Source organism: Oncorhynchus gorbuscha, linkage group LG03 (assembly GCF_021184085.1).
Source record: "Oncorhynchus gorbuscha isolate QuinsamMale2020 ecotype Even-year linkage group LG03, OgorEven_v1.0, whole genome shotgun sequence".
NCBI classification, from domain to species: Eukaryota; Metazoa; Chordata; class Actinopteri; order Salmoniformes; family Salmonidae; genus Oncorhynchus; species Oncorhynchus gorbuscha.
This window is the reverse complement of record NC_060175.1, coordinates 35,557,084-35,584,939: the sequence shown is the minus strand read 5'-3', so window position 1 is coordinate 35,584,939 and position 27,856 is coordinate 35,557,084. Positions and strand designations below refer to the sequence as shown.

The 27,856-nt window shown below is 45.2% G+C and overlaps 1 protein-coding gene across 4 annotated transcripts in view; it reads left to right on the top strand.

Annotated features, from left to right (window-relative positions):
- Nucleotides 1-2,261: 2,261 nt before the first annotated feature.
- Nucleotides 2,262-27,856, top strand: part of b4galnt1b (beta-1,4-N-acetyl-galactosaminyl transferase 1b) — a 32,360-nt gene continuing 6,765 nt past the window's right edge. Inside the window, exons 1-11 of one of the 4 annotated variants that reach the window (XM_046335264.1) lie at nt 2,262-2,460; nt 9,887-10,001; nt 19,002-19,094; nt 19,388-19,603; nt 19,749-19,925; nt 20,240-20,346; nt 23,044-23,081; nt 23,193-23,373; nt 23,512-23,604; nt 23,730-23,917; nt 24,139-24,279. In XM_046335264.1, the coding sequence (XP_046191220.1) occupies nt 19,048-19,094; nt 19,388-19,603; nt 19,749-19,925; nt 20,240-20,346; nt 23,044-23,081; nt 23,193-23,373; nt 23,512-23,604; nt 23,730-23,917; nt 24,139-24,279 (1,188 nt within the window). In that variant the 5' untranslated portion in view covers nt 2,262-2,460; nt 9,887-10,001; nt 19,002-19,047. Of the gene's footprint in view, nt 2,461-9,886; nt 10,002-19,001; nt 19,095-19,333; nt 19,604-19,748; nt 19,926-20,239; nt 20,347-23,043; nt 23,082-23,192; nt 23,374-23,511; nt 23,605-23,729; nt 23,918-24,138; nt 24,280-27,856 lie in introns of all 4 variants that reach the window. The other 3 variants (XM_046335271.1, XM_046335258.1, XM_046335278.1) reach the window with 3 other exon arrangements.

Here is a 27,856-nt window from a genome sequence, read left to right as displayed (position 1 = left end):
ATATAAATACATTTTATTTGATTTGTATGTCACCAGACAGGACTGTTTCATTTCGTGTCATTCTCTTTGTTATTTTTGTTTTAGTGTGTTTAATAAATTCATCATGAACACGTACCACGCTGCGCATTGGTCCGCCAATCCTTGCTACTCCTCCTCAGAAGAGGAGGAAGACGAGCGTTACAGAGTCACCCACCAACCAAGGACCAAGCAGCGTGGTAACAGGCAGCGGCAGAAATCTCAAGACTCCTGGACATGGGAGGAGATTTTAAACGGAGAAGGACCCTGGGCACAGGCTGGGGAATATCGCCGCCCCAAGGCAGAGCTGGAGGCAGTGAAAGCTGAGCGGCGGTGGTATATATATTTTGACTTGTTTAATTAACACTTTTTTGGTTACTACATCATTCCATATGTGTTATTTCATAGTTTTGATGTCTTCACTATTATTCTACAATGTAGAAAATTGTTTTAAAAATAAAGAAAAACCCTTGAATGAGTAGGTGTGTGCAAAAGTTTGACTGGTACTGTATGTGAGTGAGTGAGATGTTTGTCAAATTCATTTCTAGATTGCAGCCGGTAGCAACAAGAAAAAGCTTTGCGATGTGTGTGAACCCAAGAACAGGAAGACATAGTACACATGCATCAAGTGCAAGAAATACATTTGCAACACACACACAGTAAAACTCTGTCACTCATGTGGTGTGTAGAACGGCCTTAATACTGTATGTAAAATTTGTCCTTCCAATTTGCTCAGTTCAAAGCATTAAACATCAGTAGTGATGAAAACCTTGTTTTATTTATATTTGTTCAAGATAAATATGATTTATTCCACCCATGTCTTGATTATAATATATTTTTGTTTACAAAAATCCCTTTTACAAAAAAACACTCTAGTGCTTTTATTGATAAATGTGATCTAGCAGAGGTAAATGGAAAATGTTAACCATGTATGCTGTCTATATTGCTTGTAATTGAAGTCAACATCTAAGTATTAACTATTTTTTACATGCATTGTTATTGCCGTATTGTTTTATAAACCCAATAATATTGTGGGTCCTTCAGACCCTAGAACATTGGGTGAATAACAAAAAGATTGGTGCAGTGGTCTGAGGAACTGCATCTCAGTGCTTAAGGCATCACTACAGACACCCTGGTTTGATTCCAGGCTGTTTCACAACTGGCCATGATTCGGAGTCCCGTAGGGCAGTGCAGAATTGGCCCAGTGTTGTCTGGGTTTGGCTGGTGTAGGCCATCATTGCAAATAATAATTTGTCCTTAACTGACTTGCCTAGTTAAATAAAATGTAATAAAAAACAAGTGTTAAGGACCATTGGAACGGTCAAAACTAATAACCTCGGGGAACCGGGGGATGTTAAACGAATTTGCCCAGTGATACCCACCCATTTATTGGCATGCTATAAAAAGTTTCCGTACGATTTGTGTTCTAGTGTTTAGTAGTCAAAATGCAATGCACACAACTGAAGCGCACACTCCCGTAATTGATTTAAAAGCATTGAATTGCAAGCAAATAATTGGCTGGAGCGAGGTACCAACATTCAAAATCCATGCTAGAAAGTGTGTAAATAAACCATTTGGGAAAGGGTGCGGAATTGGGTTGCTCAGCCTCCCTTTCTCTCTCTCAATTCGTCTTGTTGCTGACAGTTGTACAATTTCTTGTCAAAGTACAAAAAAAACATTATCCATTTGTCTGTTTGTCTGTCTCTCTTGTTTTTTTCAATCTCGCTGCATGAATACACCTTCGTGGCATGAGAGACCACTGGAATTATTCTACCGCTGCCATAAATGTAGCAATAACTGTAGTGGAGCTGGGCAGAGACCCTGCAGTCACAGCTTGAGTGCACTGCACCATCACCTGTGCAATAAAGGTCCAGATCTCTTGGCAGATGCTGTAGGTTAGTGCGCCACACCTCGATCAGACGACAGTGCCGTTGCGTCAATGCTGTGTAAGAAACTCTGCAGTCAAACTTTTTTACTGAATATGTATGCAACAAAAGTTCAACATTCACTTTTTCCTACTATGCATACAATTTGATGCATATTGTTGCAAAATTGAAAATGAATGTACTTCTGGTCCAAAACGCAATGATGCTGGTCTGATCGAGACTAGTCTATTGCTTTGCAGTACATTTTGGATATGCCTTGGCATGAACCTTCATGCAATTAAATTCGATGCATGCATTCTGCTGCGATTCCAACGACTGGCCGCTCGTGGCATCGCTCTTGCGTCTGTTTTACGAGTCTTGGCGGAACAGCCTGGCGTGGGCGCACTGTGCTGCATGCAGGGGGATGAAGCATATCATCTATCGGAATTAAAACAGTGCTTACTGCCGGATTCACATAAATGGAATGTAACCAGATTTTTAACAACATTATTTTACGCATGCATTATAAGTATATTGGTGGCAATTTCATAAGGACAATCTGATTGGTGGAGACGTTAAGGTACGATTTATTTTGAGGTTATAATATTCATGAAAGGCCTTATGATGGATTATTATTGAGAATTGTATCAGTTGCATTCCCATTTAACTTGAAACAGTCATGCAAATAGATAATTGTTTCAAAGCATTTATGCACATTATATGCGAATTAGAGGCTTTGATTCAGAATAAGATATATCCTAATTATATCTTGTTAAATATCATTAGAGGCGTTGGTGACCTTTTACGAGTGTATTGCTGCCATATTTAATTTGTATTGAGAAAATATACATTATAATAAACAATTATACCTGTATCATTTGTCTACGTGCACCAACCGCACCCGGTCAATTCAGAGGCCTCTGAGAAAAGCTGAATCACATATCTCAATTCTGTCCATCGACGTGCTTTGACCTGCAATTGGTCCAGATTTGATTAGATCTGAATGACAACACAGTGCGTTTTTCCTAGTTTGTGCAATGGATTGCATCAGAGGAAATATAACGGAGCGCAAGGATGAGATGCTCACACAGAAGCCTGTCGATGACTGCAGTAAATACATTCTAAATTGTTACGGGTCCTGGAAAGGCAAAATAAGCATTACACACATTAGTCGGGAGGGACACAAACAGCGCTACTAGACATGGCGCTGGCAAGGATACAGGCTACAGCCAACTCGCATTATGTCACCCAACTCTTTGATTCTGTAAATTTAATCGACTATTATAGCCGAACCTGTTCTTGCGTTTGCATGTAAACGTTTATTTTTATTTTTTAGACAGCAGTGGCTTCTTCCGTGGTGTCCTCCCATGAACACTATTCTTGTTTAGTGTAGGCTCGTCAACAGATATGTTAGCATGTTCCAGAGATTTCTGTGAATCCTGAGCTGATACTCTAGGACTCTTCCTAATGAGCATTCTGCACTGTGCTCTTGCAGTCATCTTTGCAGTACACTGTGAATGCTTAAATTATGTATTCAATACAGACAAGAAAAAATACAATAATTTGTGTGTTATTAGTGTAAGCAACCTGTGTTTGTCTATTGTTGTGACAGGTGAAGATCAGATCAAATGTTATGACCAATGTATGCAGATATCTAGGTAATTCCAAAGGGCTCACATACTTTTTCTTGCCACTGTATGTACATGAAGGAAGGGTGAAGTGACTAGGCATCAGGATAGATAATAATAAGAGTAGAATAAAGTACAGACTAGCAGCAACAAATGATGAGTGTAAAAGTGTCAGAAATAGATGTGACCGATGTGAAATGGCTAGCTAGTTAGCGGTTTCAATCGGTTGAGGTAACTCTCTCTCTCTGAGACTTGAAGTACTTGTTCCCCTTGCTCTGCAAGGGCCATGGCTTTTGTGGCACGATAGGTAACGATGCTTTGTGGGTGACTGTTGTCTGTGTGCAGAGGGTCCCTGGTTTGAGCCCGGCGAGGGGACGGATAAAAGCTATACTGTTACATAGAGGTGCTGGATGTCTGGGAGCTCGGCCCCAGTGATGTACTGGGCTGTCTGCACCACCCTCTGTAGCACTTTGCGGTCAAGGGTGGTGCATTTGCCATACCAAGCGGTGATGCAGCCAGTCAGTATGCTCTCGATTGTGCAGCTGTAGAGCTTTAGAGGATCCGAGGGCCAAAGCCAAATCTTTTTGAGGGGGAAGAGGTTCTGCTGTGCCCTCTTCAACACTGTGCTGGTGTGTGTGGACCATGTTCCGTCCTTATTGATGTGGATGGGAGCACAGAGCTTCCTTCAGGCGCTTGAAACCCGCTTCGGTCTCGTCCCCGTCCATTTCACTGTTTTCGGGAGGCAGGCCCTGGTTAGAATGGTAAAGGGGGGATGCTATAGCCACAAAGTTGGGGATAAACTGGCTGCAGTATCCTGCCAATCCCCGGAAGGACTGGTGCGTGTCATGGGCCAGTCACGTACCGCATGGACCTTCCTCTCCTGGGGCTTGACGTTCCCCCGTCCGAACAAATACCCCAGCTACTCCACCTTTTGAGAACTAGCTTGCATTTCTTGGGGTTTGCTGTCAACCCAGCTTGCCTGAGCGAGTCCAGCACCGGCAGTTTTGGCACCAACACCATGCGCTGTGGGACTCTTCAATGACCCCCATCCTCAGCATAGCCTTCACTTCTTGCTTCACAGCCTTAATTCGGGCCTCGGGGATCAAGTTTGGCCTCTTTTGTACCATATCCCCGGGCCGGGTGCGAACATGGTGTTCAATGATGGCCCGGCTTTTCGGCGAAAACCTGCTGTATTCCGAGCAAATGGCGCCAACAGAGATGGTTGCCTCACTTCAAGTCCTTAGGAAACTATGCAGTATTTTGTTTTTTTAATGTATTATTTCTTACATTGTTACCCCAGGAAAACTGAAGTCTTATTACATACAGCCGGGAAGAACTATTGGATATAAGAGCAATGTCAACTTACCAACATTAGGACCAGGAATATGACTTTCCCAAAGCGGATCCCCTGTTTGGACCACCACCCAGGACAATGGATCTAATTTCAGAAGCCGACCCAAAACAACGGCGCCGCAGAAGGGACAGACGGAGCGGCCTCCTGGTCAGGATTCATAGACGTGCACATTGCCCACCGCCCCTGAGTATACTACTCGCCAATGTCCAGTCTCTTAACAACAAGGTAGATGAAATTAGAGCAAGGGTTGCCTTCCAGAGAGACAACAGAGATTGTAACATTCTCTGTTTCACGGAAACATGGCTCTGTCGGGATATGTTGTCCGAATTGGTTCAGCCACCGGGCTTCTCCATGCATTGCGCCAACAGAGATAAACACCTCTCTGGGAAGAGGAAGGGCGGGTGTATGCTTCATGATTAACAACTCATGGTGTAATCATAACACCATACAGGAACTCAAGTCCTTCTACTCACCTGTCCTATAATTATTTGCAATCAAATGCCGGCCATATTACCTCCCAAGAGAATTCTCGTCAGCTATTGTTATGGCTGTGTGCATTCTCCTCAAGCAGACACAACGACGGCCCTCGAGGAACTTCACTGGACTCTATGTAAACTGGAAACCATATATCCTTAGGCAACATTTATTGTAGTTGGGGATTTTAACAAAGCAAATTTAGCTTCTTGCGTCGAGCCATCCCGGATCCGGGATCGTGAATACAGCCTCAAGCTCATTACCATAACGCAACGTTAACTATTCATGAAAATCGCAAATGAAATGAAATTAATCTATTTGCTTTCAAGCTTAGCCTTTTGTTAACAACACTGCCTTCAGCAAATCCGACCATGACGCCATCTTGCTTGACTGTCTTATAGGCAGAAACTCAAACAGGATGAACCAGTGACTAGAACCATGCAAAGCTGGTCTGACAAATCGGAATCCACGCTTCAAGATTGTTTTGATCACGAGGATTGGGATATGTTCCGGTCAGCCTCAGAGAACAACATTTATCTATACGCTGACTCTGTGAGTGAGTTTATAAGGAAGTGCATTGGAGATGTTGTACCCACTGTGAATATTAAAACCTACCCTAACCAGACACCGTGGATGGATGGCGGCATTCACGCAAAATTGAAAGTGCGAACCACTGCATTTAAACATGGAAAGAGGTCTGGGAATATGGCTGAATATAAACAGTATAGTTATTCGCTCCGCAAGGAAATCAAAGAAGCGAAATGCCGGTACAGGGACAAAGTGGAGTCGCAATTCAACGGCTCAGACACGAGACTATGTGGCAGGGTCTACAGGAAATCACAGACTGCAAAAAGAAAACCAGCCATGTCACGGACACCGACGTCACGCTTCCAGCCAAACTAAACACCTTTGCCCGCTTTGAGGATAATACAGTGCCACCGTTGCAGCCCACTAACACGTACTGCACCCCCCCCCCCCTCCTTCTCCATGGCCGACTAGCAAGGCTGCTGGCCCAGAGCATGTGCTGGTGTGTTTACAAACATATTTAAAAAAAAAATATATATATATATATTTCACCTTTATTTAACCAGATAGGCTAGTTGAGAACAAGTTCTCATTTACAACTGCGACCTGGCCAAGATAAAGCATAGCAGTGTGAACAGACAGCAACACAGAGTTACATATTCAATCGCTCCCTATACCAGTCTATTGTCCCCACATGCTTCAAGGTGGCCACCATTGTTCCTGTACCCAGGAAGGCAAAGATAACTGAACTAAAATGAAGTGCTTTGAAAAACTAGTCAAGGATCACCTCCGCCTTACCTGCCACCCTAGACCCACTTCAGTTTGCATACTGCCCCAACAGGTCCACAGATGATGCAATCGCCATCACACTACACACTATCCCATCTGGACAAGAGGAATACCTATGTAAGAATGTTGTTCATTGACTACAGCTCAGCATTCAACACCATAGAACCCTCCAAGCTCATCATTAAGCTTGAGGCCCAGGGTCTCAACGCCACCCTGTGCAATTGGGTCCTGGACTTCCTGATGGGCTGCCCCCAGGTGGTGAAGGTAGGATACAACATCTCCACTTCACTGATCCTCAACACTGGGGCCCCACAAGGGTGCGTGCTCAGCCCCCTCCTGTACTCCCTGTTCACCATGACTGCATGGCCATGCACGCCTCCAACTCAATCATCAAGTTTGCAGATGACACTACATTAGTGGGCTTGATTAACAACAATGACAAGACAGCCTACATGGAGGAGGTGAGGGCACTTATGTACATAAGGTATTTATGCTTTATATTGTTAATAAATTAGCAAACATTTCTAAAAACTTGTTTTCGCTTTGTCATTATGGGCTATTGTGTGTAGATTAATCAGGAAAAAAATGTAATTTAATAAATATTTAGAATAATGCTGTAATGTAATACAATGTGGAAGAAGTCAAGGGGTCCGAATACTTTCTGAATGCACTGTATCTGTAAGTTTGTTTGATGCAGGCTATCTAATATAGATAGATATAGATATGTTTGAAAAATGTTAGAGAAATAATTAGTACCCAACCCAAGTGACATGCATGAATGTTTAGGGCACCAATACCTTTGTATTTTACCCCAATTTCGATATTGTCTCATCGCTGTAACTCCCCAATTTGCTTGGGAGGCGGAGGTCAAGTTATGCGTCCCCCCGAAACATGATCCGCCAAAACACACTTCTTAACACCTGCCCGTGTAACCCGGTAGCCAGCCGCACCAATGTGTCGGAGGACACACAGTTCAACTGATGACCGTTCAACTGATGCCTGCAGGTGCCCGACGCTGGGCCAATTGTGTGCCGCCCTATAGGACTCCGGGTCACGGCTAGTTGTGATACAGCCCGGGATCAAACCCGGATCTATAGTGACGCCATTAGCACTGCGATGCAGCGCCTTACATTTACATTTAAGTCATTTAGCTGACGCTCTTATCCAGAGCGACTTACAAATTGGTGCATTCACCTTGTGACATCCAGTGGAACAGTCACTTTACAATAGTGCATCTAAATCTTAAAGGGGGGGGGGGAAGAGGGAATACTTATCCTATCCTAGGTATTCCTTAAAGAGGTGGGGTGTCAGGTGTCTCCGGAAGGTGGTGATTGACTCCGCCTTAGACCGCTGTGCCACTCCAGAGGCCACTAAAACCTTTAATAGTCTTAATTAAAATATCCATCCCTTATGAAAACGGGAGTTGCTTGGACACAAGCATTAGGTTCTACACAATGGGAACTCTTGCAGGTCGCACCCTCTCCCTACCCCATATACACACTCTCCCTACCCCATATACACACTGTTCCTACCCCCTACACATACTCTCCCTACGCCATATACACACTCTTCCTACCCCCTACACATACTCTCCCTACCCCCTATACACACTCTCCTTACCCCCTATACACACACTTCCTACCCCCTACACATACTCTCCCTACCACATATACACACTCTCCTTACCCCTATACACACTCTTCCTACCCCCTACACATACTCTCCCTACCCCCTATACACACTCTCCTTACCCCCTATACACACTCTTCCTACCCCCTTACACATACTCTCCCTACCCCATATACACACTCTCCTGACCCCCTATACACACTCTCCCTACCCCCTACATACACTCCAACCAAATTAATCAGTACAGCTATAGTCTGAAGGGAAATCAGTGTCCTTGTCACGCCCTTTTTATTCTCTATTTTGGTTTGACTAGGGTGGGCGTTCTATGTTATTTTTTTCTATGTTTTTGTATTTCTTTGTTTTTGGCCGGGTATGGTTCTCAATCAGGGACAGCTGTCTGTCATTGTCTCTGATTGAGAACCATACTTAGGCAGCCTGTTTTCCCACTATGGGTTGTGGGGTAGTTGTTTTCTTTGTCTGTGTTTCACCATACAGAACTGTTTTGATTTTCATTGTTTCACTTTGGTTATTTTGTATTCAGTGTTCAGTTATATTTGATTAAAATGGACACTTACCACGCTGCGTTTTGGGCCCATCTTTCGTACTCCACATTAGATGAAGAAGATCATTACAGTCCTCTGTGATAATGATCACATAAATAAATTACCAGTAGGTGGCTGGTTACTGTATATGACATCATTGGTCTCCATGTCAAAACATTGTTGTGGCTTTCATAAAGTAAAAATCTTGAACTAATATCTGACAAATGTAATTGTCAATGAAATGCACCTGACTTATTTATCTGCATTGAAAGTGCACAAATAGGTTTGAACTGTTTTTAATTTGATAGACTATATCTATTTTTGGGGATTGTACTATGCTTAATGCAAGGGGTCAGGCTACTTACTTTACAGTCCTTATGTATATAATAAGTAAGACGGTACCACAAAGTAGGAATATTTGCATGTCCTTTGTTTGAATGTGAACGGTGGAACGTTGTACTATTGTTTAAAGCTACACTCTGTAAGATGTGGATATCCTCAAAGAGTGGGTCACCAACTAAGACATAAACAATGGTGCAAATGTATTCCATGACCATAACATTTTTACATGCAAATAGTACATGATTTCTATGAAACAGTATGTAATGCTCAATGAATGAAATTCCACATGAGAGCAACATGTTTTCTGAACATGACTTGAAACTAATTTGTTATTTGGTTGTGATAAAGTACATAATGTAGGTGTAGTAATCCCATGAAGGTATTCTTGTTATATTCTTCAAAATCAAGGTGCATATCTCATTATTAAAAATACTGGAAAACTTGGTAACATAGTTCACCGCCACAGACATGATAGTCTGACAGACGATTATGACTTCCGAACCTCATATGAACCAATTAAATTAGGCTTGTATGGCTGTGTTTACACAGACAACCGAAGACTCCAAATCTGATTTTCTTTCGATATCCATTCTTTTTTTCTGACTGTCCACACCCAGTTTTACATGTGACCCATATCATATTTGCACATTCACACTGATGTATCGTCTGAAGTAGTACACAGACACAATGCTTATATCCTTTCACTGTTCCTTTCAATTTTAGGGTGGTTGTCATGAAAACGGCAGGTTGCTAAATAAAAACACTTCAGAGCAAATCAATCTGATCTGAGCGTCCAGACAGCGGTTGCATTTGGAGGATTGGGTTTGTAGCAGAATTGGTATGTACATACAGTTGAAGTCGGAAGATTACATACACCTTAGCCAAATACATTTAAACGCAGTTTTTCACAATTCCTGACTTTTAATCCTAGTAAGAATTCTCTGTCTTAGGTCAGTTAGGATCACCACTTTATTTTAAGAATGTGAAATGTCAGAATAATAATAGAGATAATTATTTATTTCAGCTTTTATTTCTATCATCACATTCCCAGTGGGTCAGAAGTTTACATACACTCAGTTAGTATTTGGTAGCATTGCCTTTAAATTGTTTAACTTGGGTCAAATGTTTTGGGTAGCCTTCCATAAGCCACAATACGTTGGGTGGATTTTGGCCCATGCCTCCTGACAGAGCTGCTGTAACTGAGTCAGGTTTGTAGGCCTCTGTGCTCGCACTTGCTTTTTCAGTTCTGCCCACATATTGTCTATAGGACTGAGGTCAAGGCTTTGTGATGGTCACTCCAATACATTGCCTTTGTTGTCCTTAAGCCATTTTGCCACAACTTTTGAAGTATGCTTGGGGTCATTGTCCATTTGGAAGACCCGTTTGCAACCAAGCTTTAACTTCATGACTGATGTATTGAGATCTTGCTTCAATATATCCACATCATTTTCCTACATCATGATGCCATCTATTTTGGGAAGTGCACCAGTCCCTCCTGCAGCAAAGCACCCCCACAACATGATGCTGCCACCCCGTGCTTCACGGTTGGGATGGTGTTCTTCGACTTGCAAGCCTCCACCTTTTTCCTCCAAACATAACGATGGTCATTATGGCCAAATAGTTCTATTTTTGTTTCATCAGACCAGAGGACTTTTCTCCCAAAAGTACAATATTTGTCCCCATGTGCAGTTGCAAAGCGTAGTCTGGCTTTTGTTATGGAGGTTTTGGAGCAGTGGCTTCTTCCTTGCTGAGTGGCTTTTCAGGTTATGACGATAGACTGTGGATATAGATACTTGTGTACCTGTTTCCTCCAGCATCTTCACAAGGTCCTTTACCCTTGTTCTGGGATTGATTTGGACTTTTCACACCAAAGTACGTTAATCTCTAGGAGACAGAACGCGTCTTCTTACTGAGCGATATGACGGCTGCGTGGTCCCATAGTGTTTATACCCGCATACTATTGTTTGTACAGATGAACGTGGTACCTTGTGGAGGTCTACAATTTGTTTCTGTGGTCTTGGCTGATTTCTTTTGATTTTCCCATGATGTCAAGCAAATAGGAACTGAGTTTGAAGGTTGGCCTTGAAATACATCCACGGGTACACCTCCAATGGACTCAAATGATGTCAGTTAGCCTATCAGAAGTTTCTAAAGCCATGACATCATTTTCTGGAATTTTCCAAGCTGTTTAAAGGCACAGTCAACTTAGTGTATGTAAACTTCTGACCCACTGGAATCTGTAAATAATAATAATTGTTGGAAAAATGACTTGTGTCATGCACAAAGTAGATGTCGTGTCCGACTTGCCAAAACTATAGTATGTTAAGAAGAAATTTGTGGAGTGGTTGAAAAACTGGTTTTAATGACTCCAACCAACTGTATGTAAACTTTCAACTTCAACTGTACCTGCATTTACACAGGCGGCCGAATTCTGATATTTTTTCACTAATTGGTCTTTTAATCAATCACATCAGATCTTTTCACGTCAGATATTTTTCAGAAGTGATCTGATTGGTCAAAATACCAATTAAAAAGATCATCCAAATTGATCCGCCTCTGTAAAAGCAGCCAATTGTAGGTGGTATAAATCGGATGTCAAAAGATCCGAATCCATGTGTTTTTTTTCTTTCTGTTTATACATAAAATATCAGACAGGTATCAGATAAAATATCAGACAGGTATCAGATATGCAGGTATCAGATATGCAAATATGGCTGTGTTTAAACAGGCAGTCCAATTCTGACCAATTGTGCAAGTTCTCCCACTTAAAAATATGAGAGAGGCTTGTAATTTTCATCATAGGTACACTTCAACTATGACAGACAAAATTTGATTTCTTTTCTCCAGAAAATCATATTGTAGGATTTTTAATTAATGTATTTGCAAATTATGGTGGAAAATAAGTATTTGGTCAATAACAAAAGTTTATCTCAATACTTTGTTATATACCCTTTGTTGGCAATGACAGAGGTCAAACGTTTTCTGTAAGTCTTCACAAGGTTTTCACACACTGATGCTGGTATTTTGGCCCATTCCTCCATGCAGATCTCCTCTAGAGCAGTGATGTTTTGGGGCTGTTGCTGGGCAACACAGCCTTTCAACTCCCTCCAAAGATTTTCTATGGGGTTGAGATCTGGAGACTGGCTAGGCCACTCCAGGATCTTGAAATGCTTCTTAACGAAGCCACTCCTTCGTTGCCCAGGCGGTGTGTTTGGGATCATTGTCATGCTGAAAGACCCAGCCACGTTTCATCTTCAATGCCCTTGCTGATGGTAGGCTTTGTTACTTTGGTCCCAGCTCTCTGCAGGTCATTCACTAGGTCCCCTCGTGTGGTTCTGGGATTTTTTTCTCACCGTTCTTGTGATCATTTTTACCCCACAGGGTGAGATCTTGCGTGGAGCCCCAGATCGAGGGAGATTATCAGTGGTCTTGTATGTCTTCCATTTCCTAATAATTGCTCCCACAGTTGATTTCTTCAAACCAAGCTGCTTACCTATTGCATATTCTGTCATGTTTTGTCATTTATTATCTTGTCTTGTCCCTGTGCTTCCCATTCTATTCGTTTCCCTCTGCTGGTCTTATTAGGTTCTTTCCCTCTTTCTATCCCTCTCTCTCCCCCTCCCTCTCTCACTCTCTCGCTCTCTCTTCTCTCTATCGTTCCGTTCCTGCTCCCAGCTGTTCCTATTCCCCTAATCAATCATTTAGTCTTCCCACACCTGTTCCCGATCCTTTCCCCCTGATTAGAGTCCCTATTTCTTCCTTTGTGTTCCGTTCCTGTCCTGTCGGTTCCTTGTCTAGAATTCACCGTGCTGTGTTTGTGTATCGCCCTGTCGTGTCGTGTTTTCCTCAGATGCTGCGTGGTGAGCAGGTGTCTGAGTCTGTCTGGTTCAAGTGCCTTCCCGAGGCAACCTGCTGTTCACCTGCTGTTCAAGATCGAGTCTCCAGTTTGTCCTCGTCATTTCGAGTGAAAGTTGTGTTTTTTGTTTGTATTTACTTTACTGGATTAAAGACTCTGTTTTCGCCAAGTCGCTTTTGGGTCCTCTTTCACCTGCATGACAGAAGGAACCGACCAAGGAATGGACCCAGCGACTTCAGACGCTCGTTACACTGCCGTCAAGATCCAAGGAGCCATGCTCGGCAGACACGAGCAGGAATTGTCTGCTGCTCGCCATGCCGTGGAGAACCTGGCCGCTCAGGTTTCCGACCTCTCTGGACAGTTCCAGAGTCTACGTCTCGTGCCACCTGTTACTTCCTGGCCTGCCGAGCCTCCAGAACCTAGGGTTAATAACCCACCTTGCTACTCCGGGCAGCCCACTGAGTGCCGCTCCTTTCTCACGCAGTGTGAGATTGTGTTCTCTCTCCAACCCAACACATACTCTAGAGAGAGAGCTCGGGTTGCTTACGTCATTTCACTCCTTACTGGCCGGGCTCGAGAATGGGGCACAGCTATCTGGGAGGCAAGGGCTGATTGCTCTAACAAGTTCCAGAACTTTAAAGAGGAGATGATTCGGGTTTTTGACCGTTCAGTTTTTGGTAGGGAGGCTTCTAGGGCCCTGGCTTCCTTATGCCAAGGTGAACGGTCCATAACGGATTATTCTATTGAGTTTCGCACTCTTGCTGCCTCTAGTGAGTGGAACGAGCCGGCGCTGCTCGCTCGTTTTCTGGAGGGACTCCACGCAGTGGTTAAGGATGAGATTCTCTCCCGGGAGGTTCCTTCAGATGTGGACTCTTTGATTGCTCTCGCCATCCGCATAGAACGACGGGTAGATCTTCGTCACCGGGCTCGTGGAAGAGAGCTCGCATCAACGGTGTTTCCCTGCTCCGCATCGCAACCATCTCCCTCCTCTGGCTCAGAGTCTGAGCCCATGCAGCTGGGAGGGATTCGCATCTCGACTAAGGAGAGGGAACGGAGGATCACCAACCGCCTGTGCCTCTATTGCGGAGTTGCTGGACATTTTGTTAATTCATGTCCAGTAAAAGCCAGAGCTCATCTGTAAGCGGAGGGCTACAGGTGAGCGCAACTACTCAAGTCTCTCCATCAAGATCCTGTACTACTTTGTCGGTCCATCTACGCTGGACCGGTTCGGGTGCTACATGTAGTGCCTTGATAGACTCTGGGGCTGAGGGTTGTTTCATGGACGAAGCATGGGTTCGGAAACATGACATTCCTTTCAGAGAGTTAGAGAAGCCTACGCCCATGTTCGCCTTAGATGGTAGTCATCTTCCCAGTATCAGATTTGAGACACTACCTTTAACCCTCACAGTATCTGGTAACCACAGTGAGACTATTTCTTTTTTGATTTTTCGTTCACCGTTTACACCTGTTGTTTTGGGTCATCCCTGGCTAGTATGTCATAATCCTTCTATTAATTGGTCTAGTAATTCTATCCTATCCTGGAACGTTTCTTGTCATGTGAAGTGTTTAATGTCTGCCATCCCTCCCGTTTCTTCTGTCCCTACTTCTCAGGAGGAACCTGGCGATTTGACAGGAGTGCCGGAGGAATATCATGATCTGCGCACGGTCTTCAGTCGGTCCCGAGCCAACTCCCTTCCTCCTCACCGGTCGTATGATTGTAGTATTGATCTCCTTCCGGGGACCACTCCTCCTCGGGGTAGACTATACTCTCTGTCGGCTCCCGAACGTAAGGCTCTCGAGGATTATTTGTCTGTGTCTCTTGACGCCGGTACCATAGTGCCTTCTTCCTCTCCGGCCGGGGCGGGGTTCTTTTTGTTAAGAAGAAGGACGGTACTCTGCGCCCCTGCGTGGATTATCGAGGGCTGAATGACATAACGGTTAAGAATCGTTATCCGCTTCCCCTTATGTCATCAGCCTTCGAGATTCTGCAGGGAGCCAGGTGCTTTACTAAGTTGGACCTTCGTAACGCTTACCATCTCGTGCGCATCAGAGAGGGGGACGAGTGGAAAACGGCGTTTAACACTCCGTTAGGGCATTTTGAGTACCGGGTTCTGCCGTTTGGTCTCGCCAATGCGCCAGCTGTTTTTCAGGCATTAGTTAATGATGTTCTGAGAGACATGCTGAACATCTTTGTTTTTGTCTATCTTGACGATATCCTGATTTTTTCTCCGTCACTCGAGATTCATGTTCAGCACGTTCGACGTGTTCTACAGCGCCTTTTAGAGAATTGTCTCTACGTAAAGTCTGAGAAGTGCTCTTTTCATGTCTCCTCCGTTACTTTTCTCGGTTCCGTTATTTCCGCTGAAGGCATTCAGATGGATTCCGCTAAGGTCCAAGCTGTCAGTGATTGGCCCGTTCCAAGGTCACGTGTCGAGTTGCAGCGCTTTTTAGGTTTCGCTAATTTCTATCGGCGTTTCATTCGTAATTTCGGTCAAGTTGCTGCCCCTCTCACAGCTCTTACTTCTGTCAAGACGTGTTTTAAGTGGTCCGGTTCCGCCCAGGGAGCTTTTGATCTTCTAAAAGAACGTTTTACGTCCGCTCCTATCCTCGTTACTCCTGACGTCACTAGACAATTCATTGTCGAGGTTGACGCTTCAGAGGTAGGCGTGGGAGCCATTCTATCCCAGCGCTTCCAGTCTGACGATAAGGTTCATCCTTGCGCTTATTTTTCTCATCGCCTGTCGCCATCTGAGCGCAACTATGATGTGGGTAACCGTGAACTGCTCGCCATCCGCTTAGCCCTAGGCGAATGGCGACAGTGGTTGGAGGGGGCGACCGTTCCTTTTGTCGTTTGGACAGACCATAAGAACCTTGAGTACATCCGTTCTGCCAAACGACTTAATGCCCGTCAAGCTCGTTGGGCGTTGTTTTTCGCTCGTTTCGAGTTTGTGATTTCTTACCGTCCGGGTAGCAAGAACACCAAGCCTGATGCCTTATCCCGTCTGTTTAGTTCTTCTGTGGCTTCTACTGATCCCGAGGGGATTCTTCCTTATGGGCGTGTTGTCGGGTTAACAGTCTGGGGAATTGAAAGACAGGTTAAGCAAGCACTCACGCACACTGCGTCGCCGCGCGCTTGTCCTAGTAACCTCCTTTTCGTTCCTGTTTCCACTCGTCTGGCTGTTCTTCAGTGGGCTCACTCTGCCAAGTTAGCTGGTCATCCCGGTGTTCGAGGCACTCTTGCGTCTATTCGCCAGCGCTTTTGGTGGCCGACTCAGGAGCGTGACACGCGCCATTTCGTGGCTGCTTGTTCGGACTGCGCGCAGACTAAGTCGGGTAACTCTCCTCCTGCCGGTCGTCTCAGACCGCTCCCCATTCCTTCTCGACCATGGTCTCACATCGCCCTAGACTTCATTACCGGTCTGCCTTTGTCTGCGGGGAAGACTGTGATTCTTACGGTTGTCGATAGGTTCTCTAAGGCGGCACATTTCATTCCCCTCGCTAAACTTCCTTCCGCTAAGGAGACGGCACAAATCATTATCGAGAATGTATTCAGAATTCATGGCCTCCCGTTAGACGCCGTTTCAGACAGAGGCCCGCAATTCACGTCACAGTTTTGGAGGGAGTTCTGTCGTTTGATTGGTGCGTCCGTCAGTCTCTCTTCCGGGTTTCATCCCCAGTCTAACGGTCAAGCAGAGAGGGCCAATCAGACGATTGGTCGCATACTACGCAGCCTTTCTTTCAGAAACCCTGCGTCTTGGGCAGAACAGCTCCCCTGGGCAGAATACGCTCACAATTCGCTTCCTTCGTCTGCTACCGGGTTATCTCCGTTTCAGAGTAGTCTGGGTTACCAGCCTCCTCTGTTCTCATCCCAGCTTGCCGAGTCCAGCGTTCCCTCCGCTCAAGCGTTTGTCCAACGTTGTGAGCGCACCTGGAGGAGGGTGAGGTCTGCACTTTGCCGTTACAGGGCACAGACTGTGAGAGCCGCCAATAAACGCAGGATTAAGAGTCCAAGGTATTGTTGCGGCCAGAGAGTGTGGCTTTCCACTCGCAACCTTCCTCTTACGACAGCTTCTCGTAAGTTGACTCCGCGGTTCATTGGTCCGTTCCGTGTCTCCCAGGTCGTCAATCCTGTCGCTGTGCGACTGCTTCTTCCGCGACATCTTCGTCGCGTCCATCCTGTCTTCCATGTCTCCTGTGTTAAGCCCTTTCTTCGCACCCCGTTCGTCTTCCCTCCCCCCTCCCGTCCTTGTCGAGAGCGCACCTATTTACAAGGTACATAAGATCATGGACATGCGTTCTCGGGGACGGGGTCACCAATACTTAGTGGATTGGGAGGGTTACGGTCCTGAGGAGAGGAGTTGGGTTCCGTCTCGGGACGTGCTGGACCGTTCACTCATTGATGATTTCCTCCGTTGCCGCCAGGATTCCTCCTCGAGTGCGCCAGGAGGCGCTCGGTGAGTGGGGGGTACTGTCATGTTTTGTCATTTATTATCTTGTCTTGTCCCTGTGCTTCCCATTCTATTCGTTTCCCTCTGCTGGTCTTATTAGGTTCTTTCCCTCTTTCTATCCCTCTCTCTCCCCCTCCCTCTCTCACTCTCTCGCTCTCTCTTCTCTCTATCGTTCCGTTCCTGCTCCCAGCTGTTCCTATTCCCCTAATCAATCATTTAGTCTTCCCACACCTGTTCCCGATCCTTTCCCCTGATTAGAGTCCCTATTTCTTCCTTTGTGTTCCGTTCCTGTCCTGTCGGTTCCTTGTCTAGAATTCACCGTGCTGTGTTTGTGTATCGCCCTGTCGTGTCGTGTTTTCCTCAGATGCTGCGTGGTGAGCAGGTGTCTGAGTCTGTCTGGTTCAAGTGCCTTCCCGAGGCAACCTGCTGTTCACCTGCTGTTCAAGATCGAGTCTCCAGTTTGTCCTCGTCATTTCGAGTGAAAGTTGTGTTTTTTGTTTGTATTTACTTTACTGGATTAAAGACTCTGTTTTCGCCAAGTCGCTTTTGGGTCCTCTTTCACCTGCATGACATATTCAGTCTTCTCAGCCTGGTGCAGGTCTACAATTTTGTTCCTGGTGTCCTTTGACAGCTCTTTGGTCTTGGCCATAGTGGAGTTTGGAGTGTGACTGTTTGACGTGGTGGACAGATGTCTTTTATACTGATAACAAGTTCAAATAGGTGCCATTAATACAGGTAACGAGTGGAGGACGGAGGAGCCTCTTAAAGAAGAAGTTACAGGTCTGTGAGAGCCAGAAATCTTGCTTGTTTGTAGGTGACCAAATACTTGTTTTCCACCATAATTTGAAAATTACAGGCCTCTCTCATCTTTGTAAGTGGGAGAACTTGCACAATTGGTGGCTGACTAAATACTTTTTTGCCCCACTGTATATGTCATAATCAGTTGGTGAACTATTGTGGGTGTGTCTCTGCAGCTGTAAACTATGAATTCTGCTTCAGTGATAGTCATTGAGACCCCTGAATTCACTGCAATTGTGTCAGAAGTGGAATGTCGCTACAGTAGATGCATATTCCAAAGGAAGGGGATAGATTACTGAACTTGCTACAACCTCGAGTCATCTCTCGTGCCTGCTTGAAAACTAAGTCAGTAGAATGGTTTGATTATCTTAACATTGGCAATTATCATGAAACAAGTCACCAACCAGACAAGTTTGTTATCTCCCTTGGCTCTTATTGTTGTACTTAAATAGAGCCTTCTTTCCCACTAGACTTTGCTCAGCATTTATCTGATGTTAACACAACCGTCATCACTACCATTCATTTAACAGCTCCATCATAAAAGGCCATTCAATCTGCTAAAAATCCTTACCTTTGCTGTACCTGCATGTCGCAGTTTCATCCCCTCTAGATCTATTTTTTTTTTTTTACAAACATTCATATTTTTCACTTGTCCGTTAATACCTTGCTCTTGGAAATTAGAAGTTACTTCAGGTATCCTACTGAATAAACATAACTTATGTGTTATTATTTACAGATGGGGAAAGTCCTTAGCTGTTCATTATGGGATTTTGGGGGATCCAATGGCCGACAGGAGATGCCTTCTCTCTGAGTGGATACAGGCAGTAGGGTATGATTCCAGCTGTCTTTTACTGTAATGGATGCCAGACATGTTTTTTCTGTTGCATAACAAATTCAACTTGTTTAGAAAGTGTTAAATCAGATTTCATGTGATACTGTAAGCTGCCATTTACTGTAGCTGAAGATAACCGAATCATGGCAGCATTCAATTCATCCAGCAATTGGGCAAATCTTGTCACCTCAGATATGGTCACATAATGTTGGACTTTTTCTTCGCCGCCCAAGCAGGTGGTGACCGCAGCACCTCTCCTGTTTGTCCTTGTGTGCTGTGACCGTTTTTAGGATGCGTTCCTTAAGGAAGACAGTGTTGTTGGCCATCGTGGCGTCTGTGGTGTTGGTGTTGGCCCTCCTCCATTCTTGGCCCACCCGGGCCTACACCACCGTGGATGTCTGGCAGAGACCAGGGCCTGCAGTAGAGAGGCACCTGGAGGAGAGGTTCCCAGAACCAGACCACAGATCTGCCAACATCCCCTATCGTGTGAAGGAGAGTGTTGCAGGGTCAGTATTTGATATAAGACCTTTGAAATGATTCATTTTTTTCTCTCTTTGATATTCTGATTCAATAAGCTGATGATGTGGTGGAAATGATGTTTTATTGTCATTTGATTGATGAAGTCCTATCGTCCCTTTCTTCTGTCTCTAGTCTGTTGGCACGTAACGGGTGTGTGTGTGAAGGTGAGAGTGGGGGTATGAACCTGCCCTTTGCCCAGCTGCTGTTCCCCCGGGTGTCGGCCCACCCCATGCACACTGCATTTGAGGCTTCTGAGTTGGAAGAGATGAAGAAACGAAGGGCCAAGGAGTACCAGGGCTTCCAGATGAGGTGAGAGCAAAGGACTGTACACCAGCACAAAACTGAAAGGGAAGGACTTCCCATATATCATCGTAGGTGGTCCTTACCCTAGGGGAAGTTGCTGTGTTTGTCATTTCATGTGACTAAATACCAAGATTGGAAATTCTTAGGTTTAGGTTAAACTTGCTGTAGGTCTTTTGAACAAACAAGATGATGTCATTGGGTTAGGCTCAACATTACCCAGTTTTTAAAACATATAGGCCAAATAGGGTTCACGGGGCTTTAGTCTAGCTGTAATAGCTTTGAGTACTGATTATTAAACTGGTGTGTTTCTGCCCCTACAGGTCTCAGACTCCTGCAGATATGCTCATCGTGGCCGAGGCCAACAATCCTCTGCAGTACCCAACACAGGGGATGGAAGTACGGCCACTCAAAACCATCCTCATCCCAGGTCTGACCCATAACAGAGATTAGTTTAATTGTACCTTGACATACATTGCATTCGGGAAGTATTCAGACCCCTTGACCTTTTCCACATTTTGTTACGTTACATCATTATTCTAAAATGGATTAAATAAATACAAATCTAATCAATCTACACACAATACCCCATAATGACAAAGCAATGTAAAAAAACGGAATGCTCTGTCAGGTTGGATGGGGAGCGTCGCTGCACAGCTATTTTCAGGTCTCTCCAGAGATGTTTGATTGGGTTCAAGTCCAGGTTCTGGCTGGGCCACTCAAGGACATTCAGAGACTTGTCCCGAAGCCACTCCTGCGTTGTCTTGGCTCTGTGCTTATGGTCCTTGTTCTGTTGGAAAGTGAATCGTCACTCCAGTCTGAGATCGTGAGCACTCTGGAGCAGGTTTTCATCAAGGAATCCTGACTAGTCCCTGCTGCTGAAAAACATCCCCACAGCATGATGCTGCCACCACCAGGATGGTGACAGGTTTCCTCCAGATTTAACACTTGGAATTCAAGCCAAAGAATTAAATCTTCGTTTCATCAGACCAGAGAATCTTGTTTCTCATGGTCGGAGAGTCTTTAGGTTTCTTTTGGCAAACTCCATGCGGGCTGTCATGTGCGTTATACTGAGGAGTGGCTTCCGTTTGGCCACTTCCATAAGACCTGATTGGTGGAGTGCTGCAGAGATGGTTGTCCTTCTGGAAGGTTCTCCCATCTCTGGGGCTCTGTCAGAGTGACCATTGGGTTCTTGGTCACATCCCGATGCTCAGTTTGGCCGGCCGGCCAACTCTAGGAAGAGTCTTGGTGGTTCTAAACCTATTAAATTTAAGAATGAGGGAGCCCACTGTGTTCTTGGGGATCTTCAATGCTGCAGAAATGTTTTGGTACCCTTCCCCAGATCTGTGCCTCGACACAATCCTGTCTAGGAGCTCTATGAACATTTCCTTCGACCTCATGGCTTGGTCTTTGCTCTGACATGAACGGTCAACTGTGGGACCTTACATAGACAGGTGTGTGTCTTTCCAAATCATGTCCAATTGATTGGAGTCCACCTGTGGTGAATTCAGTTAAGTTGTAGAAAGATCTCAAGGATGATCAATGGAAACAGGATGCACCTGAGCTCAATTTCAAGTCTCATAGCAAAGGGTCTGAATACATGTTTAAAAAAAATATATAAATTAGCAAGAATAGCTCAGTTGGTAGAGCATGGCGCTTGTAACGCCAGGGTAGTGGGTTCGATCCCCGGGACCACCCATACGTAGAATGTATGCACACATGACTGTAAGTCGCTTTGGATAAAAGCGTCTGCTAAATGGCATATATTATTATTATTATTATATAACTTTAGACCGTCCCCTCGCCCATACCCGGGCGCAAACCAGGGACCCTCTGCACACATCAACAACAGTCACCCCCGAAGCATCGTTACCCATCGCTCCACAAAAGCCGTGGCCCTTGCAGAGCAAGGGGAACTACTACTTCAAGGTCTCAGAGCAAGTGACGTAACCGATTGAAATGCTATTTAGCGCGCACCACTAACTAAGCTAGCCGTTTCACATCCGTTACACTCACCCCCCTTTTGACCTTCCTCCTTTTTCCGCAGCAACCAGTAATCCGGGTCAACAGCATCAATGTAACAGAATGACTTTACGTCCGTCCCCTCTCCCATACCCGGGCGCGAACCAGGGACCCTCTGCACACATTGACAACAGTCACCCACGAAGCATCGTTACCCATCGCTCCACAAAAGCCGCTGAGCAAGGGGAACTACTACTTCAAAGTCTCAGAGCAAGTGACGTAACCGATTGAAACGCTATTTAGCGCGCACCGCTAACTAAGCTAGCCGTTTCACATCTGTTACATCTACAAACCTGTTTTCACTTTGTCGTTATGGGGTATTGTGTGTAGATTGATAATCCATTTTAGAATAAAGCTGTAACGTAACAAAATGTGGAAAAAGAGAAGGGGTCTGAATACTTTCCGAATGGACTGTAGGTTCCTTGATATTTAAAACCTAATTTATAATGGAAACCTGGCGATAACAGGCAAAATCTACTGCTCACCCAGAGCTGATTAGTGAAGGTGCTGGAGCCAAAAGGCAAAACTGGAGAAACAGGAACAAGTCTCTGCACACTTCTAGTCAGATGCACATTTCTTTAATTGTGGCTGAGCTTTCAGTCAGCCGACCTTCATCAGGAAACCTGGCAAAATAGGGCAAGCATACAAATACAAGTGTAATTGTATCAAGTTACCAACTCAGGGAGACTGTCCTATTACAACAATGTTAAAAAGAAGGAAAACCCCAGCACACCGGTAATCTTGATGCTGATCTTATTCACCAACGTGCTGGTCTCAATCTATCTTCATCAGGGTATTTGGAGGTAAAACTCATTGTCTTTTAACGTGACAGACAATAGGTGTTCTAACAAGCTAACGCTAGTATTACTACGGTGTTAGTACTATTATTGCAACCACTGACATCTACTTTCTATACCCTTACCACTATTACTACCATGATAACCTACTGCACTGTATGGCTGTTTTAGAGGAGAGAATAGTGTTTTGTTGCACAACAGAGAAATAGTGTTTACTCCAGCTGACAATTGATGTGGTGAATTTGGATTGGATAAACATCCAACAACTTCATCAAATATGCCAGTAAATTGATGTCATATGTTTTCAGGACTTGCAGTACAAGACCATCCCAGAGAGCTGTACACAGTAAGTAGACCAATAACATTTGGTTTGAGTTATTATTTCCAATACTATTCCATTTGTCTGGTCCTTGTCTTCTTTGTTCTCTGTCTCCCTCTTAATTTTTTTCTTTCTCAGGTCAACTTCACCTCCACCCTGGGAACGTTAAATGTGGCAGCAGAGGTTGAGGGGGTAAAGGTCAAAGGTGACGGGGAGATGCACATGACCCTGACCAGCAGCCTGCTGTCCAATTTGAACCGGCAGCTACAGTTTGTCACCTATACCAACACACTGTTCCACCCTAGTACAGCAGACACAGGTGAGGCCAGACACACCTGTCCTTCTGCTGTGTACTACTTATTTCTGTGTTGTGTCCATTATCAAAGTCCTATGCCAAATAACATCTGTAAAATATTTGTGGAAATGAGGTTGGAAATACTCTTGCTGTGTCTTTCAGTGCAGGTTGAGACAGAGGGTCACCAAGCCATGTTTACTATCAAGGTCCGTCATGGTGTAACTCCAAAACTCTACAACACAGGGCCCAAAGGGGGTATGTCGACAAATACAACGGCTGACTGTATCTGTCACAACCGCACAACACTTACAAAACAATAAATAATAATTGCATCTGAGATCAATACCCCAACTTTTTGTCTCTCTCTGTTCCCCTTCTAGAATACAACATCAGTGCCCTTGTTACCATAGCAACCAAAACCTTCCTGCGCTATGACAAGCTCCAAGATCTCATCGACAGTGTGCGAAAATACTATTCCACTGTCACCATAGTAATAGCTGATGACAGTGAAAACCCAAAGATGGTCTCTGGCCCCTACATCGAACATTACATCATGCCATTTGGAAAGGTTTTTTTTTAAACACTACTGCCTCTATTTGCAAGTAAGGGATGGGATACAGTGTACGTGTACCTGTCAGGTCAAAAATGTGTCTAACACTATCATTGTTAGCTTAAATGATCCTTGACAGATGACCTTAAGTGAAAAAGTACTGTCTGTGATTTTCTTAGTTGTCCTTTCCCTTCTGCTTCCTCTTTCCCACATCCTGTTCTCTGTGTCACAACAACTAGGGCTGGTTTGCAGGACGGAACCTAGCCGTTTCCCAGGTGACTACCAAGTATGTGCTGTGGGTGGACGATGACTTCATCTTCACGGCCAACACCAAGCTGGAGAAACTGGTGGACGTCCTGGAGAGGACTACCCTGGACCTGGTGAGGGGGCACAGGCATTGCCATACTGTATTGTAGACCTGGGTTCAAATATCACATGAAATCGTTCGAATACTTTGATAGTTAGTTCCAATAATTCAACAATGGTCCACTTTCTATGCAACAGTCGAATCCAGTTCAGAATCTTTTCTCTGGACTCAGAACACATTGGTTACTCACTGGGATTTACTCTGCAAAGCCAAAAACAGCACCTACACGATTCACCACATTCCATCTTGGGTAGCATGAGGAAACATAATCAACATTTCAGTCATTTTGCCCAACAGACACAACTTATTATGAGTTATTAAATGAAAGTTTTAAAATAATTTTGAATTACAGCACATCATGAAAAGACTATTGAAATAAATTATGTTAGCTGTCTTCTGAAGATGACAAATGAGGAGGAGGCATTCCTTGCTAGCCACATCCAGTCTATCATCTCACAAATGCGATAACATTGCCTTTAAAATCTGCATTGTCTACAAGCGTGATAATATTGAATCCCAGGCCTTGTTTACTACTTACAGAAGAAAACAATCTCTCAACAGACTCTTCCGTTCTCTCATCCTCTCTTCTTCAGGCATATTACAGGCATATTCTTGCTCTGTAATACATGAACACCACAGCAATATTAGCCATGCGCGTGTGCACAAACTCACACAAACACGCACACATGCAGGCATGGATACATGCACGCACACACACACACACACACATGTCATACATGCACACAATCCTAGCACAAAAGCCACAAAAGCTGACACCCACACATAAGGCTTGTAATGAATGATCTGTCTGTTTCTGAGGGTGAAGGGTGTTTTGGCTGGAGCCTGAATCCCGCTCAGAGACTTACTGTGTGCTCTGGGAATAGAATAGACCTCTTGTGTACCATAGACTGGGACTCCTACTCTTGAGAGGGGACTCTATGGGTTACACATGTCAGCAGCTGGTCTGCTGGACACTTTGAATCCCTTCTTTCTCCGGACCCCAAAAGCACAGACAGACAAACATGGAACGGAGATACTTCTCGGTTTTCTGGTTCTTATTTTAGTTTTGTCTGTTTATTGTGTCCTTTGGAAAGATGACGTGATCAAGGATCCAACTGTTTCCATCGGTTTCCCTACAGCATGCACTCATTATCAACTTCAGTCAGACAATTGGAAGTACCCCTAATGTTTGTTTTGTACACAGTATACAGTGCATTCGGAAAGTATTCAGACCCCTAAACTTTCCACATTTTGTTACGTTACAGCCTTTTTCTAAAATTGATTAAATAACAAATTGCAAATTAAAAAATAATAATAAACAGAAATCCCCTATTTACATAAGTTTTCAGACCCTTTGCTATGAGACTCGAAATTGAGCTCAGGTTGTCATGCTGGTGAAAGAGGACCCAAAAGCGACTTGGCGAAAACAGAGTCTTTAATCCAGTAAAGTAAATACAATCAAAAAAACACAACTTTCACTCGAAATGACGAGGACAAACTGGAGACTCGATCTTGAACAGCAGGTGAACAGCAGGTTGCCTCGGGAAGGCACTTGAACCAAACAGACTCAGACACCTGCTCACCACGCAGCATCTGAGGAAAACACGACACGACAGGGCGATACACAAACACAGCACGGTGAATTCTAGACAAGGAACCGACAGGGCAGAAACGAATAACAAGGAGAGAAATAGGGACTCTAATCAGGGAAAAGGATCGGGAACAGGTGTGGGAAGACTAAATGATTGATTAGGGGAATAGGAACAGCTGGGAGCAGGAACGGAACGATAGAGAGAAGAGAGAGCGGGAGAGTGAGAGAGGGAGGGGGAGAGAGAGGGATAGAAAGAGGGAAAGAACCTAATAAGACCAGCAGAGGGAAACGAATAGAAGGAGAAGAACAGGGACAAGGCATGATAATCAATGACAAAACATGACAGTACCCCCCACTCACCGAGCGCCTCCTGGCGCACTCGAGGAGGAATCCTGGCGGCAACGGAGGAAATCATCAATGAGTGAACGGTCCAGCACGTCCTGAGACGGAACCCAACTCCTCTCCTCAGGACCGTAACCCTCCCAATCCACTAAGTATTGGTGACCCCGTCCCCGAGAACGCATGTCCATGATCTTATGTACCTTGTAAATAGGTGCGCTCTCGACAAGGACGGGAGGGGGAGGGAAGACGAACGGGAGTGCGAAGAAAGGGCTTGACACAGGAGACATGGAAGACAGGATGGACGCGACGAAGATGTCGCGGAAGAAGCAGTCGCACAGCGACAGGATTGACGACCTGGGAGACACGGAACGGGCCAATGAACCGCGGAGTCAACTTACGAGAAGCTGTCGTAAGAGGAAGGTTGCGAGTGGAAAGCCACACTCTCTGGCCGCAACAATACCTTGGACTCTTAATCCTGCGTTTATTGGCGGCTCTCACAGTCTGTGTCCTGTAACGGCAAAGTGCAGACCTCACCCTCCTCCAGGTGCGCTCACAACGTTGGACAAACGCTTGAGCGGAGGGAACGCTGGACTCGGCAAGCTGGGATGAGAACAGAGGAGGCTGGTAACCCAGACTACTCTGAAACGGAGATAACCCGGTAGCAGACGAAGGAAGCGAATTGTGAGCGTATTCTGCCCAGGGGAGCTGTTCTGCCCAAGACGCAGGGTTTCTGAAAGAAAGGCTGCGTAGTATGCGACCAATCGTCTGATTGGCCCTCTCTGCTTGACCGTTAGACTGGGGATGAAACCCGGAAGAGAGACTGACGGACGCACCAATCAAACGACAGAACTCCCTCCAAAACTGTGACGTGAATTGCGGGCCTCTGTCTGAAACGGCGTCTAACGGGAGGCCATGAATTCTGAATACATTCTCGATAATGATTTGTGCCGTCTCCTTAGCGGAAGGAAGTTTAGCGAGGGGAATGAAATGTGCCGCCTTAGAGAACCTATCGACAACCGTAAGAATCACAGTCTTCCCCGCAGACAAAGGCAGACCGGTAATGAAGTCTAGGGCGATGTGAGACCATGGTCGAGAAGGAATGGGGAGCGGTCTGAGACGACCGGCAGGAGGAGAGTTACCCGACTTAGTCTGCGCGCAGTCCGAACAAGCAGCCACGAAACGGCGCGTGTCACGCTCCTGAGTCGGCCACCAAAAGCGCTGGCGAATAGACGCAAGAGTGCCTCGAACACCGGGATGACCAGCTAACTTGGCAGAGTGAGCCCACTGAAGAACAGCCAGACGAGTGGAAACAGGAACGAAAAGGAGGTTACTAGGACAAGCGCGCGGCGACGCAGTGTGCGTGAGTGCTTGCTTAACCTGTCTTTCAATTCCCCAGACTGTTAACCCGACAACACGCCCATAAGGAAGAATCCCCTCGGGATCAGTAGAAGCCACAGAAGAACTAAACAGACGGGATAAGGCATCAGGCTTGGTGTTCTTGCTACCCGGACGGTAAGAAATCACAAACTCGAAACGAGCGAAAAACAACGCCCAACGAGCTTGACGGGCATTAAGTCGTTTGGCAGAACGGATGTACTCAAGGTTCTTATGGTCTGTCCAAACGACAAAAGGAATGGTCGCCCCCTCCAACCACTGT